At 43.1% G+C, this 16,842-nt stretch overlaps 1 protein-coding gene across 1 annotated transcript; it reads left to right on the top strand.

Annotated features, from left to right (window-relative positions):
* Positions 1-413: 413 nt before the first annotated feature.
* Positions 414-16,523, top strand: slc17a6b (solute carrier family 17 member 6b). Its single transcript, XM_034580982.1, has 12 exons — positions 414-1,091; positions 2,772-3,027; positions 3,945-4,063; positions 6,594-6,708; positions 7,859-7,946; positions 8,051-8,137; positions 8,604-8,746; positions 9,295-9,444; positions 10,623-10,755; positions 11,095-11,205; positions 12,321-12,448; positions 13,060-16,523. The coding sequence occupies exons 1-12, from the start codon at positions 1,018-1,020 to the stop codon at positions 13,399-13,401; spliced, it is 1,746 nt and encodes a 581-aa protein (XP_034436873.1). The 5' UTR covers positions 414-1,017; the 3' UTR covers positions 13,402-16,523.
* Positions 16,524-16,842: the final 319 nt, after the last annotated feature.

Genomic DNA, 16,842 nt, shown 5'->3' with positions numbered 1-16,842 from the left:
GATGTGGTTGTCGGGGGGAAGGAAGTATGTGGAGATGCTTAAATTATTGATGGATGTGAGGAGAGGAGCCTGTTGGGTGGGTGGGGTGAGTGGGTGTGGAGGGGGTTCCTCTCCCGCTCATTTGGTTTCCATGGCACCGCCCTCCAGAGAGCTGCAGCTCTCATATATCAGGTTACAGTCTTGGTTTGTTTAAATTGTTATATACATTTTAAACATAAATACGCAGAATAAAAAAATCGAGTTGCGTTATTATTTAAAGTTGTATCATTGAAATATAAATAATGATCGGATGAAATTAACACACACACACACACCAGCCTTTCCCTTTTTATGAATTCACTAAAAATAAACAGCCTCGTGTTGCAGCCTGTGTGTTTGCAGGCTGGTTACACATGTGGCCTTCGCTCGTGCCGGTCGAGCGCCTGTCCAGATGTTGCTGCACGCGGAGCTGCCGTCGCTGACCTCGGTGCTGAACGCGACGTCAGACGAAGCCGCGCGCACCACAGGAGGCACGATCCAGCCTCACTCCCTCTCTGAGTCCACCGAGCCGCTTCCAGCACGCGCGGCTGCCTCCTTAACTTCTCTCCTTTCTTTTTAAATCTGTCCATCCACCTTCTCCCTCTCTCTCTCCCTCCTTTTTATTTGGTATTTTATCCACATCCTTCGACGGCGCTGCCGTAATCCTACCACCTCCACTCCTCGTGCGTCTTCTTGGTGATGGCACCGTGCGCGGCTGCTGCTGTTCTTTCCCCGGCTTCAGGGGATGAGCTGATGGGTGGAGAAGGCGCACGGCTCGTTTGATTCGTGTGCACGCATGTTTTTATTTGTCCTTTCGCTTCGGCACTTTTCCCTGTGAGAACTCAACTCGTCCGCCGGATCGTCGCCCTCCTCGCATCCTCCGCAACTTCGCCTGTTGTTGTTTTGCTCGTGTCGCCGCTGCATCCTGCGCCGTAACATGACGACCGAGCAGTAGAATTTGCACAGAGAAGATTTAGGCCTCACACAAGCGATCTGGATATGGAGTCAGTGAAGATGAGAGCTGTGACGGGGGTGAAGGAATTTGCGGGGAAGACCCTGGGCCAAATGTACAAGTAAGGACCGGACGTTTATTTATTAATACTAGTATCAATCATTTCATCTTGTTTTGACTCGTGTGAGTTACCTGAATGATGACTTGGATTCGAGCTACACATGAGACATCATGTGTGGGTCTGCGGGCCTCACACTTTCTACAACTTACATCTGTGGTCACGCCTCTGGAAGTGAGAGGAAAATTATGTAATCAGGGGTGTGTGCGTGCGTGCGTGTGCGTGCGTGCGTGCGTGCGTGCATGTGCGTGTGTGTGCGTGTGTGTGTGGTGATGGCTGTGGGTTTGGATGAACCGAGATGCCACCGGATGATGATGATGAGTCCATCCTGATGCAGGGCCTGCGCGTGAATGTCATTAACAGACAGGTTAGGGCACGTGAAGGCCGCGCACGATTTAATAAATATACTGCAAATTGCTGGTCGTCATTCATAATTTATAACACAGCTCATATTATTATCTAAAGCCCTCTGACGCAAGACTAAAACTGATAGTAAAACGCACAGCCCCCATTCAATGAAATGACATTCAACATCTGGATTCTCTTTCATCTGGAGAATCTCGGTAGTTTCTCCATCTGAGGCCGAATGAATACAAAACAAATCTCCCTGCTATATTTAGTCTTAGTCCCATGTGAATGTATCTTCCATCGTGCAGACAGAACGAGGACATTCCTGCACCTGCGGTAGAAATACAGAACATCTGGACTTAAAGAGGATCAGGCCCCATTTGCATGAGATTTCCATTAAATTGCAGTTATTCTACAATCATATTTAAAAACAACAAAATCGGGCCTTTGATGTCACAGCAGCTCCTGCGTCTATTTGCGTTTTATTCGACTGTGTTGTCTGGAAAAAAATATGTCATCCCTTTACAGACACGTGCATTTAAAGATTTCGATTTTTCTGGTCGTTTTGTGCATTTGGACGCGTGGAGAATAAATGTGACTTTCTCCTGAAGGTGGTGGGAGAAAATGGGGTGAGGGGCGGGTGGGCAGGTGGGTGTGTATGTGGGTGTGGGTGTGTGTGTGTGTGGGGGGGGGGGGGGGGGGGGGGGGGGGGGATTTTGAGGAATGCCCACGGTCGTGCAGCCTCGGCGTCTGAAGGCTGGAGCTGCGGCTCGGCCCCGTGAATGCTAATCAGTGTGAGAAGTGAGGGGAGCTGCTGCTGCAATGCGGTACAGTCAGACACACGCGCGTCTGTTTCCAGCTTTAAACACAGGCGATGCGTGTTTGTTTGTTTGGATCCTTGTTTTATTAAACTGCAATAGATATGGACTCGTTTGGTTTGAATTCTCATGCTCGTGTCTCTGTAAATAATAGATGGGATGGATCATGAAATTCCTCAGTGTAAGAAAGGCCTCACACTCAAACACTCAAACACTCACACACTCACACACACACACACACACACACACACACACACACACACACACACACACACACACACACACACACACACACACACAGTGCGTGATTGTGGTGATTCTGCAACATCTTGGAATAAGAAACACACACAACAAACCTTCTAACCTCCAGCCCTATAATAAAATATTCATACATGGAGGAAATAAAGAAATGGGCCTACTTCTGTAGAAATAAATCCTCTACAGGAGAGATTATACCTTTACTCTCACGTGGGGTCACTTGACGTGGGGACTCAGTGGACGTGCCTTGTCCTCGCAGGGTGATCGAGAGGAGGCAGAAGACCGGGGAGGTGATCGAGCTGACGGAGGACGGGCGGCCCCGGGAGGCCGCGGCGAAGAAGCCCCCGCTGTGCGACTGCAAGTGCTTCGGTCTGCCCCAGCGCTACATCATCGCCATCATGAGCGGCCTCGGCTTCTGCATCTCCTTCGGCATCCGCTGCAACCTGGGCGTGGCCATAGTGGGCATGGTCAACAACAGCACCATCCACGAGAACGGCAAGATCATCATCACAGAGGTGTGGCGACCGGCTCCAGGGACTTCTATACGTCCAAAAACCATAGAAATCATAAAAACAATAAACTGCGCATCTACAAACAGACACTTTAATCTTATTTTATCAAGAAAGGGAAAAGAAATGTGATTTAAAAAAAGGCCTGCTGTCATTTTAAACCATAAATTATTCATCTTTCATTTTAAAACACCCACAATAATCATGATGTAAATGATCATTAATTTCCCAATCTGGGATCAATAAAGAGCATCTATCTATGAGATCTATAATATTTAGGGGGTATAAGTGAGATTGCTTCAGTCTAAATAGGCCTCCACATCTTTAAAACACGACCAGGTGGTTAATGCACCATGTGATCCTGTTGTATAATGTCAGCTTATTATTCCAGTGATGCATCGTGTTATTACTCAAACCAAATCCAAGTTAAATGCATCATTGTATCGTGTGTGTAGCCAAAATCATGTAGACACACAAAGAACAGCGACATTATTATAAAATACATGTTTTAGTCAAAGTTTCATGAGGACACACATGCACACACATACATATATATTTTAAAATTACTATAAATATGTGAATCAATTATAGAATATGTGTATACATATATTTCAGTTAAATGAAGGTATATATTTACCTTATGTTTTTGTTTTTATGAATAAATCCCCAATGATCACCTATCTAGCTCACACAGATTCTCAGTGGTTTATATTTGAAATATCAGAACACACGAATCATCCCACTGATCAGATCACTAACATCTGATCGAAATAAATCGTGGCAGGCCTCCAACATTAAACTCAGGCCTTCCCTCAGATAGATCCCTCTTTTCGTTTATTTCTCAAATGACAGAATAATAAATACCTGCACTCATCGCCAGTGGGATGTAAAACATTTTTTTTCCTTCCCATATCATCCACCAGAAAGCCAAGTTCAACTGGGACCCGGAGACCGTGGGGTTGATTCACGGATCTTTTTTCTGGGGCTACATCGTGACACAAATCCCGGGAGGATACATCTCCTCCAGGCTGGCGGCGAACAGGTGAGTCAGCACGGACACGAACACAGCGCACAGCCCCGTTCGTTACAGCCAGAGGAGGAGCCGGGGGTTTGTAGGCCTGTTTAACCAAATCCCTGAACAGTTGGCTTCAGTCCCTCCTCCGTCACTCTCATTATACCACGATCTATTTCTTTATTTTCCAATAGATACAATAGAAAGGGAACGAAAATGAACACATGTGGTCTGGAATTATTTCGTTGAAACAAAAATATCAAATATAGACAAGGCAAGACCTAAAATAACTGGCATGATTCATTGTCTGGATTATGAATGGGACGAGCAGTGCATTAGGCTCCAGGCTCCAGGCAGTCAGCTGCTCTGAGGTGATGCAGAGCTGCAGGGAGCAGGCACCGGGCTGCAGGCACCGGGCTGCAGGCACCGGGCTGCAGGCACCGGGCTGCAGGTACCGGGCTGCAGGCACCGGGCTGCAGGCACCGGGAGAAGCAGGCACCGGGCTGCAGGCACCGGGCTGCAGGCACCGGGCTGCAGGAACCGGGCTGCAGGTACCGGGCTGCAGGCACCGGGCTGCAGGCACCGGGCTGCAGGCACCGGGAGAAGCAGGCACCGGGCTGCAGGCACCGGGCTGCAGGCACCGGGAGAAGCAGGCACCGGGCTGCAGGCACCGGGCTGCAGGTACCGGGCTGCAGGTACCGGGAGAAGCAGACAGCGGGCTGCAGTCAACGGGCTGCAGGTACCTGGCTGCAGACACCGGGATGCAGAAACCGGGAGATGCAGACACCAGGCTGCAGGCACCGGGCTGCAGACACCGGGAGATGCAGACGCCGGGCTGCAGACACCGGGAGATGCAGACGCCGGGCTGCAGACACCGGGAGATGCAGACGCCGGGCTGCAGACACCGGGAGATGCAGACGCCAGGCTGCAGACACCGGGCTGCTCTGCTGCTCTCGGTGTCAGGGCTTGCTGCCACCTGTTAATGAGCTCCCTGGGGGGATCCGGGCCTAATCTGTCGCTCTCTCGGGGCCTGGGGAGCATCAGACCCTGATCTGTCGCCAAAGGCTTTTATTCACACGAGCATTGCCAACACATAAAGTCATTATAATTACGTTAGGCCTATATTACACAGACAGTAACTATAATATTAACTCGGGTTTACAGATTGAATGATGACATAGAGAATATTATGACTCATTTAATCCTTACTGGTAAAAAAATCATCTATAAAAGGCAAACGTGATTCTGCTTATATCTCAAGAATGGAGGCCTAAGTCTCGATCACGCTACAAAAAATAAGGTTGATGAATTTAAAACGAACCAATATTAACCAATAATATTTATTATTTATTAAAACGTGCAGCCAAAGCAGACAGTGACACGTGTATAGAGGCCTATATACATATAGCCTTTTATTATTAGTATTATAGTCCTGGTCTGCTCCTCGTGCCTCGGATTGACATGAGGGTGTAATGAATCAATTGGTCTCGTGCCCAACACTCTCCTCAACCGGATTAGGGCTCGCCCCCCCCCCCGCGTGCAGGGGCGGGAGAGACGTGATAGAAATGAGAAGCAGCTAAGTGACTGGTCCCCCTGGTGTCACCCCCCCCTGCTGCTCCCTCATTATATATATAAGAAAATAAAAAAAATACTTTATTATCTACCTTTAATAAATATAAAGACAATTCTCATCCGGTTTCAGATGAGAGAATGAGAGCTTTATGTGAAATTTTTTAACAACAACCTTCATCGATCCTTATTTAGCTAAATTAAGAAACTCAATAAATAAATGAAGTCACTGTAGAAAAACATCTTTTCAACGACAGGTTTTTTATGAATTTCTAACCCCCCAAAAAAACAGTTGCTAGGCGACGACATTATCAGGGTGTTTCTGCTTAAGCGTTTATTCTTTTTGCGACGTCAGAAGAGCGTGAATGATGCAGAGCCAATCAGAGCAGAGCGCAGGGCACACTAGCTGCGTCAATACGCACACTTTGCTCCGTGAGATGTTTGAAATCTGATTAATTTATCTTATTTTCGAAAAGGAGTTTAAATACAAAGATGACACGTTATAATGGCTCTAAATGTAAAAAATGGGACTCGATTAAGCTTCACCAAGGTTTTCAGTGACGGGAAAAGAAATCAGATGCAATGAAATCACAGTGTACAATGTAGCTTACAAAGATAGCTATTGAAATTTACTTTAAGCACCAAAATTGTATTATATCTGCTGGAGATCTTCATCTTTAATAATCCATCCTATAATATAACTTCTTGATTATTTTTTGTTTAATCTGCCATGTAACTAGTATTGCTGTCAAATAAATGTACTTGGTTATCTTCCACTAATGGGTATTTTTGCTGTGAAGTGCAATTAGAAAAACCATAAGGCCAATATTTAAATATTTTCCTTAATAATAAAAACAAGAGGTAGCGTATGTTACATCTAATGTGATACAGTGCACTTTTATTTGCTACTAAAAGACAGCTAAAAATGTATAAGAAAATGAGGCTGCTAAATGTAAAATGCTATGTTCAAAATGTATCTTCTCATTTTCAGGGTATTTGGGGCGGCCATCGTCCTGACCTCCACCCTCAACATGTTCATTCCCTCGGCCGCACGAGTCCACTACGGCTGTGTCATTTTTGTCAGGATATTACAAGGGCTGGTGGAGGTAAGAGACCGTTTGTGAGACATTTTCTGAATCTGTTTTATAAAAAACCATCAACAGAACCAAAGGGCTCCATGTTTTTGATGTGAGATTCTGTTATTATGGCTATGAATAGCTCGAGATGATACACTGAAAAGGGACTTCCTGCAGATTTCACTCCACAAGAAAACAAAGGGAAGACTGAAACACAGGATGTTCAGCCAGAGGAAATATGAGAGCTGCTGTATTGATCCAGTTCACTATGTGTTTGTGGGAGTGTCCAGCTCATTCTTTATGGTCTCAATTTGTATCCTGGACACACGAGTGCGTATCCAGGAGCTCAGATGGATGGAAAGGAAAATGCTGATGGGCTAAAGCACATCAATCCTCTGGCTTCGTAGTGGAACATGACACCCAGATGTCTCTCTGCTGTTTAACAAGTCCTGACATGTTGATGGAATCTGCACCGAGGCTGATATTACAACATTTAGAAATACAAAGATCAGAAATAAAGCTTGTTGGTGGGCATTATTTGGAGGATATGTTTTTAAGGAAATGTCTAAGTGAGGACATCCCACCTTATTTCCATGATTTTTGAACAAATTGAATCACAGCTTTAATTATATAACATATAACCTATATGCAGCCCATTTTAAAAGAAGAATAAATTATAGTTTTTGATGAATACTGTGTGGAATAATCTAATAGTACAATCTAATATGTCATCTCTCACAGACTGGTGCTCTCTAATGAAAGTCAATGCAGATTTAAAATCGGCGCCGTTTGTTCAAATTAGTGACTGATGAACATTTAATGGCTGCAGAGCTGCTTCGCTCCACGAACAGCTCGTCAGCTCGTCTTTGCTCACGGAGCCGTGCAATTTGTTCATGTTAATCAGGGGGGTGAAAATGTTAATATTGTTAGTTCTTGCGGGTGTCCAATCAACAATGGGAATACATGTGGCCTCCTTTATTCCTTGTATAAACCTAGAAATGTATTTTTACACACTGCTCTGGTTAATTTGAACACAGAGCATAATCCACTCAAACCAACAATACTGTTTGTGTTAGGATGTGTTCAAAGTAGCAGGCCAAAGGATATGGTGTCCTCATGCTAATCTTTTCTATGTATTTCTCCACCATGCATTGACCTTGACTGTTGTTCATGTGGCTAGGGAGTGACCTACCCGGCCTGTCATGGCATCTGGAGTAAGTGGGCTCCTCCCCTGGAGAGGAGTCGTCTGGCCACCCTATCATTCTGTGGTAAATACACAGTTTCTGCTGTTTGTATTTCTACATTTCAGAGTTGGTGTTTTGAATGTTACTACATCGGTTAAAACGTTTGATTCCCTCCTCTCACGTCTCAGGCTCTTATGCTGGAGCTGTGATAGCGATGCCTCTGGCCGGGATCCTGGTTCAGTATTCTGGCTGGTCCTCAGTGTTCTATGTCTATGGTAAGATTGATTGATAATTGCATGTGATATATATATATATATATATATACACATACACTGTACAGCGGGGTCCAAAAGTGTGATCGCTCATGCAAAAATGGTCTCTTGGATCTCCCTGTATTTCGACGAATATTAAGTGTTTTCAAGTGTTTTTTGACAGTGAGAGTCCAGTGAAAGTCAAATGGATTTATTCAGGCAGACTGTATATTGATCTACCCCCCCACACACACACACACACCCTCCACACCCCCAATGTTTTGGTGTGTCAATAAATAACCAGCAATCTTTCTCTGTGGACTGAAATTTAGCTTCCCTGTCTGGCTTTTATTCTCTCAGGCCTTTTGGAAAGATCAAGCTAACAAACACTATGTGCGTGCATGTGTCCTTATTGATGAGGTCAAAATTAGCTGCAATACTTCTGTATAATTGTTTTCATTCTGACCTGTATTCTGTCCGTGACATGCAGGATGCTTTGGCATCTTCTGGTACATGTTCTGGATCCTTGTGTCTTACGAGAGCCCTGCTGAACATCCCACCATCACTGATGAGGAACGCTGCTACATTGAGGAGAGCATTGGAGAAAGTGCCAGGCTCGCGGGTCCTTCTGAGGTGAGGGCACACCTTCCACACTAGAGCACATCTGAGCTGTATCCCAATTCCGGGGCCGCTTCCTTCGGTGGAGGTGTTCTTTACGGCCACGAAGGAAGCGGCTTTCATGGGCTGCGTAGACTGCGAAGGCCGAAATGAAATGTGAGGATTTCTATGATCACATCATCAGCTTGTTCCACCTAGAAACAGAGCTGCAGTTGGAGACGACTAGTTTTAATGCCCCTTGGTTTTTTGGCATGTGTACTGTAAGCTGTTTGCTTGAGTTGAAGCCTCGTATATTTAAAAGTATAAGCATTGGACGTCTAGGCGCTTGCCGCCACCAATGTCTCTTTGAAAATGTGTTTGTCACCAAAGCGCAATGAATTTCCCAACTCCTCAATAGGGACACAGCTCTGGACTTTGGAAAGATCCTGTCTGTTGTAAAGGAAACTAGAAGCAACAACATGGCACCAAGTCTCACTCCCATCAGTCATTCACCTTCTGTCATTCTTAGACACAGGTAATGTAAAGGTATTTGTCGAATAAAATCCTTTGATTGTTTGTTCCAGAAATTCAAGACCCCCTGGAAGAAGTTCTTCACCTCAATGCCTGTCTATGCAATCATTGTGGCCAACTTCTGCAGGAGCTGGACCTTTTACCTGCTGCTGATCAGCCAACCGGCCTATTTTGAGGAAGTGTTTGGCTTTGAGATAAGCAAGGTGAGAATGTGTCACAAGTCAGTGGACAAGTGACGATCATGGAGCATGAACTGTGTGATCGATTCATTATAGATTCATATGGTGCCGACCAAAGCAATAGAGTAATGTTTTAGGGCCGAGCGTGTGACACTTACCAAAATCAATGTCAGTGCAACTGGTGTCCTGAGGTTCTTTCTCATCAGCTGATATGTTACATAACGAATTGGAATCGGTTTATCGAGGACATGGAAAGTTGTTTTTTACAGGTCGTGTTAGAAAGATTAAAGACTCATTTACACAGATTTTATGTACAAAACGAGATGCATCCATTTCAAAACAATGTATCGTTGCTCTCTTAGCCCTTGGTTGTTAAGCAACACATCCATTAGAGGGCAGCGCAGAGTCAAAAGTTTATGACAACAACAAAATGGCGATGGTGGAGGTTGTGATAAAAGCAGTGGTTTGCCCCTTGCCCGAAAAAACGCCAACTCACAAAAAGTCTCTCCAAAAGCTCTGCCCTTGTTGAAATTTATTCCTTGTGTGTTATGGTCATCCTACTTTAACTATTAGCTACACCGCCCCCTACGATTTCCGGTAGTACTGCTCCATTTGGTCTATTCGTACGAATCTGTAAGCTTTCAGAAGAATTATGGGCAAAATGAAAGCATCCTTCTTTTTCCGTATTCACGTATAATGTTGAGTTTAAATAAGCCTTAATAATGACAGAGCATGTGAATAAAATAATATGAGGTGCAAGTGAACTCTGTACCGTCGATATTACAACACATCGAACGGCAACATGTCTGTTTAATGTTGTTCATAGTGCCTTCAAATATTCTCACAATAGAACAAAGGACGTGTCTGTGGCATGCACGCTTATTTCTTCCAACTATCTCACACAGGATTGACGACATGTAGAGTTCAATGATGACACAAAAACAGCATTTACTGCTCACTACAGAATACATTGCTGGATGAATGAGGGAAGGTTTTTACAGCCTTTATCACTGATGTCATTATAGGGTTAGGGGGTTAGCTTCTTGGTCTATATTGTAGACCAAGAAGCTGATATAAAAGGGTTAGGGTTTGTTAAGACCTTTAACAATCACGATAATAAAAATATGAAACAGGCAGCATCTGTAGTCTAAAACAAAGTTTGTGCCCTTCCTGAAAATAGATTTTTCTGGGTGTGCTTGCAGGTGGGCATGGTGTCTGCTCTTCCCCATTTAGTGATGACCATCATTGTGCCCATTGGCGGCCAGCTGGCCGACTACCTGCGCACCAGAAACATCCTGACAACCACCACCGTCAGGAAAATCATGAACTGTGGAGGTGAGAAGTCTGAACTGAGGATGAGTTGTTTTTTTCAACACCTTCTCTCTGCTGCTACAGGGTGTTATTTTCATGGTGTCAGATCCATACCGGCCTTTTTTCTTTGCTGCCAGATTTTCGTGTGTGTTTTTGTTTAAATCTATCTGTTCAGTTGTTGCACACAAGTGGAACAACTGATAGGGACTCTGCATTGATTTTATATCTATCACTTATGTAATTGAGTGCAGACCGTGTATGATGGTTAATTCAATTGGCACAGCAATGACCAACAGCCCGTGGGCTTTGTGTGGGTCTGTGTGCGTCTGTGTGTGTGTGTGACCTGCTGTCTCCCTCTGTTAGGATTTGGCATGGAGGCCACATTTCTGCTAGTAGTGGGATATTCCCACAGCAAAGGGGTGGCCATCTCCTTCCTGGTGCTGGCAGTGGGATTCAGTGGATTTGCTATATCAGGTTAGTATAATTAAAACACACTTTCTCATCCAGAATAACAAAATGAAAATTCACTCATCTACTCACCACTATGCCGATGGATGGGTGTGCGAAGTGCTTGAGTCCACAAAACACTTTTGGAGTCTCCATTATTCTTCAAACATTAAAAAAACAACAGAAAATGCCTCCATACTGCTCCTGGGGTGTCATCCAAGTGTCCATAAGTCCCGACATTCAAATTCGACTCGAAACGAGGTAATTTACACCAGGTTTTTAGCCTGAACGTCCTCTGTTGACCTCCTCCGGAGCCACGTTCGTGTGTGGATCACAGCAGACATTTAGGCTAAAAACATGGTGTAAATTACATCGTTTCGAGTCGAATTTGAATGTCGGGGGAAGATTGGTTATTTGATTCGTATTGTCTGACTCTTTGACAGGCAGCGATATGACGTATGGGCATTATAAAACACAGATGAAATGTTAACACTGTTTGTGAACCCTCCAAGCAAGCAGTGGGTGTGCTTGCAGTTATTTGATATGATATATCAAATACGTCTGATGTTATAGATGCATGTCGTACTTACAACATTCAAATAACACCGGCACTGAGTTTGATCAAAACGAGTGTGACGTCTTTATCAATCAGATTGAAGATATTAACTTATTTGTAAATTCGTAAACATTTTCACCTTGGTGCCAAAAGATTCGTTCAGTTTTCTTCAGCCGCCTGATTCAACCGATCTGCTGTGTTTATACAGCGGATGCAGAGGTCTGTGACAGAGAGTGAAATCAGTTTCCTCCCTGTTGTTCTTGAGCTTTCTCCTAGAGTGTTAAATAATTCAGTGCTAGCTGTCCCGCGGGATCTGCCAGTCAGCCAGCAGTTCGGCGAGGACACTTATTCATTCAGCAAGTCAGAGTGGGGGAGGAGGAGGACGTGTGGCGAGCTGCCGCATACGGCTGCTACACCGTGGCCATCGTTTGTGCTGCTTTTATCTACAACCGTGTCCTGGATCTGTTGCTTTCATTACTTACTACAAATGGTCACACTGACAAATAAGTCTGGTCGAGTTTTCATCATTCCCGAGGTACAATCTATAAACACTATTTTAATTATAAATGTCTTTTTACTCCGTCAGGTTTTAACGTCAATCACCTGGATATTGCTCCACGTTATGCCAGCATCCTAATGGGCATTTCTAATGGTGTGGGTACCCTGTCCGGGATGGTGTGTCCGCTGATTGTTGGTGCTATGACGAAGAACAAGGTAAGGGCTCGATGCACAAAACACTGTAAAAATAAAGATCCTCTCTTAGTCTTAAAGGAGATCTAAATAAAGAGCCATCACTTTATTTTAAGCACTTTTTTAGCAATATAAAAATAAAGATTGAATACAGGAATAATAATAATAATATAGAAGTTATAATTGTCCATTATGGAAACTACTCGGCCACCAAGGTCGTCTAACATTCACTCAAACTGCTCCAAAATGCACATACTCATATATACGAATCCCCTAAATGTGCCTGATTTTTTTCATCCATGAATTATTCAGTGGAAAATTGGTAAATTTCATCAGTAGTTTCTGCTTAATCTTGCTGACAAATCAACAAAGTTACAGCGGTGAAAACTCTTTGGTGGCAAATTAGGTTTAGTGATGAAAATGATGACAGGGATGAAAACTGGATGGCAATTTTAGTGGTTGCACCACTCCAACAAATGAACACTAAATTAATTAAAAAAATTGGAATAAGATGTGAATTTGTTTAGGACTGTTTTTAGCTGCATTATTAGTATCACTTTATCTATAATTGTAGTCATTTTTCCTGGGTTTTGTTGGCTATTAGAAAAACGCCATTTTATTTCTTTCCTCTTTAGTCTCGAGAAGAATGGCAGTACGTGTTCCTGATCGCCTCCATGGTGCATTATGGGGGCGTCATCTTCTACGGGATCTTTGCTTCGGGAGAAAAACAACCGTGGGCCGACCCCGAGCTGACCAGTGAGGAGAAGTGTGGCTTCATCGATGAGGACGAGCTGGCAGAGGAAACGGGCGACATCACTCAGAGCTACGGTGCTTTAGGAGGCCAGGCAAAGACGTACGGCGCGACCACTCAGGTGAACGGAGGCTGGGCCGCCGGCTGGGAGAAGACGGAGGAGTACGTCCAAGAGGAAGCCCAGGGAGGGGGCTACGGATACAGGCAGGATGAGGGATACTCCTAGACCAAACGCACATTCATCGACACAAAAGTAGACTTATTTTCCTGAGTGTGCGTCAGCTTAGTCATAAAAATATCAAGAAACAGGAAAAAAACTACAATCCATCATTGTAGGCTATGGTTTGCACAAATTCTAAATAAAGAAATCTAAAAAATGACGAACTTAATGTAAAGATTACTAAAGCACATAGAAAATATAAGGATATTTGATTAATAGAGGTGTCACACATATCAAATTGGCAGTCTGTAAATGTAATATTATGCATATTGATGATAAATATATTCATTTGGAGTGCAACTGTATGTAAACGTGAACATTTCCATCCTATTAGTGGAGGCTTCCTGAAAGCACTGGAGCCTGTAGGGTTAGGTAGAAGCTGCCCATCAGAACTGAACCCTCAATTATCAAATTACCTGTTACAGTACAATGTTCTACAAGCCAGCCATTCCAGTGTATAGATATGTCACTGCACAGCAATGTAAACAGAAACTAGACACTCTGTTGGTATAGATTGTACTGTGTGTGTCTCCTGAACGCACTCAGAGTAGTGTGACTTTTTTAATGCACAACATGATTTTTTTATTTCCTCATCCACGGCTTCTGTGTGTGTGTGTGTAACTCTAAGTCCTTGACATGTAAGTGAGCTGGTGTAAAGATTTGACGTGTGGCGTGATGATCCGTGCTGACCGTTTGGTTACACTTGCATACAAAAGGTAAAAAACGTCTTTGTTTGCTACATGTGACCCATTTATGTAACTCTGCTGTTTGAGCTTTTTTGTTTTGTTTTACCAATAGCGACCCGTCACATCTCAGCAGTGTAGTGCAGGAGTAAAGCCATTCTCCTTATCGTGATCCCCATTACTCTCAAAGCCTATAGCTGTACCAATGCATTGTGGAAACATAGTTTTAAATGAAACATATATTTCAGAGATAACTAGCAGTGCGCAGAGTAAAGATGTATAAACGTTTAGAGATTCAATTTAGACTTTTAGAGATTCATGGTCAGACACGACCTTATGGAGAGTTGGTGCAATGGAAAGTATAGACCATACAAATCTGTATGAGAGTCTTCATATATTAAAACAGCAAATCTTACGTTTAATGAAAGAAGAATATTTAAAAGTATAAAATAGATATTTACATAATCAAATGAATAGGTTATATTAAATGCACATTTTAAAGCCCCTGAAAACAAAGTATTTCTCAATAACTTCAATATTTATGATAAAAGGGGAAATCTGTGGGCCTGAAACATTCTGGTTCTAGTTTAACCAATCACTTTTGACCTTCACTTCTGAGCAGGCTTTGGTTGCCCGCAGGTAAACAGTCCATGTTCAGAGCAAAAGAGGCGGAACGTATTGACCCCAAATGATCGATTAGCCAAAATGTTGTTTGGACCTAAAACACCTAGAAAAAAGTAGCAGAAAGAAACAGGTCGAATTGTAAAGAGTGTACAGTGAGCGGAAGACAGAGCCTTCGCCTAGATGTCTACACCGAAAGCCCCAGAGTCAAATTCGGCATCAGACCAAACAAGACTGTTTCATCCAGACTTTGTTCGACCGACAGAAACAAAAAAAAAACTTCGACAATCATCAGATTCTCATTTAAATGTTGAATTTAGCACAGAAATATATATATACGCACCTGTTTCCACCTGAGCTCCGCCCACTACAGACAAGTGAGAAGGCCACAATAAGGAATACAAAATTATTCCCACTTGAGTAGTTGTTAAGCAGATTTCATGGAAGAGCCCACTGACGATTGAGAAAATAGGTTTTCAGGGCCTTTAAAGCTCAAGTTAAATTGGACCCAAACAAAAGTATTTGAATGTTTACATTTATGTATACTTCACATTAAATTCAACAAAAGAAGAGATATCTATTTACAGTAATATATAGTATACTGCTGGAGAGGCAATCACATATATGTGCAATTTGGATAAAGGTCAGAGAATGGTAGTCATATGAAACATTTTATGATTCATGTATAATGTAATGACCTGTTTATCATTGGCTCCTGAATAAGAACAAGTGAAGGCACCATGTCCTCGGGATCAGGCTCCGTCCTGGTTCTGCACTGACTGACCCGGTCTGAAGGGGCCAACTTAGCTTAATTTGTCACTTGTCTGTGGAGACCTGAAGTATGCACTTCACAATATAGATGTGTGTGGATGTGTATTTATGCATGGAACAAAGTGAAGTTTGTTGTCCGTCCTTTCGGTTTTGTTTTGTTTCCCTTTTCTTTCAAACTTCTTTGTCTTGTGTCTCAGAAACTGTTACTGATGCTTCAATTTCTTTGCACAATTAACCAAAGGTGAAGAGCAGGGCTGGGTTTTAGCTGGACGTCAAAACATTTCTAAGGGAGTACAGAACCTCAGCAGCGAGGTTTCAACACGTGAACCCCTGGTGTGCAGGTGGCACCAAACATAACTCAGTGTACAAAGCAATAAATTCATAGTAACAGTTCTGGTCATGAACAGTCATGTAACTGTTTTTTATGCATTTGTTTAACAGTCGTGCTTTTTGTGATAACAAATGTAGAAAAATGAACACTTGTGAAAAAAAAAAAAGTAAATATACTGTGTGTATGAAAATATAGTAATAGAGCCCAAGTCAAACCTCTTTGACCACGAGAGGGTGAAGAGAGTTCGTGACGGGGCTGCTCACCAGATGAGAATGATAAAACGAGCTCTGTCTGAGAGACGGACGCTCAAACTCTTCATGTTTCTGTTTTTGTGTGATCCACATGTGCTGTTGTTTCTCTCTATCTCTCCCTCTTACTCTCTCTCTCTCTCTCTCTCTCTCTCTCTCTCTTTTCTCAGGTTTTACTTTGATTAATGTTTCCATTCAGCGGCTGGAGCCCCATCCCCCTTTGTTCCCTCCTGTACAGCCCTGATTTCATTGTCATCATATTCATTGACATTGAGGATGAAAACTAACCAAGCGATTCTTCATTTTCGAAAATGACAAATGTGCAACCTGAAGTAGTTTAAGAGTTTCCTGTTTTTGTGCCTCTGAAGTTCCAGTGTGATTCTATGGCTTCTGTTGCTGTGTAAATTGAGAGGTTTGTTGATGTCAAAATGAAATACTCTATATCCATTTTTGATAAAAAAAACGAAAACAAAACCAAATTCTGTGTCCGGAGTATTTGTATAGTGGCAACAAATGAGAACCAATAATGGCAAAAGTCAAGACTTGAATATTACTACACTTCCCATTTAATGCTGTATATGTTGCTGATAACAAAAGGTTATGTTAAAACTACATTAATAATTGATTTATGTGAGGCAGCAGAAACACTGTATCTATGTATCGTCAATGATTTCATTCTGTGAACCCTTACTGGTCGTTTTAAAGGGTTTATTTTATTCACTTAGTAATTGTTTCTCATTACAGGCTTTTGTATGAAGGCACATGTATGCTGCTTTTTTGAAACGATGCAACC

The sequence above is a fragment of the Hippoglossus hippoglossus genome, chromosome 3 (genome assembly GCF_009819705.1).
Source record: "Hippoglossus hippoglossus isolate fHipHip1 chromosome 3, fHipHip1.pri, whole genome shotgun sequence".
Lineage (NCBI taxonomy): Eukaryota > Metazoa > Chordata > Actinopteri > Pleuronectiformes > Pleuronectidae > Hippoglossus > Hippoglossus hippoglossus.
Note: the sequence above shows the minus strand (reverse complement) of the source record. Positions and strands in the feature narration are given on the sequence as shown.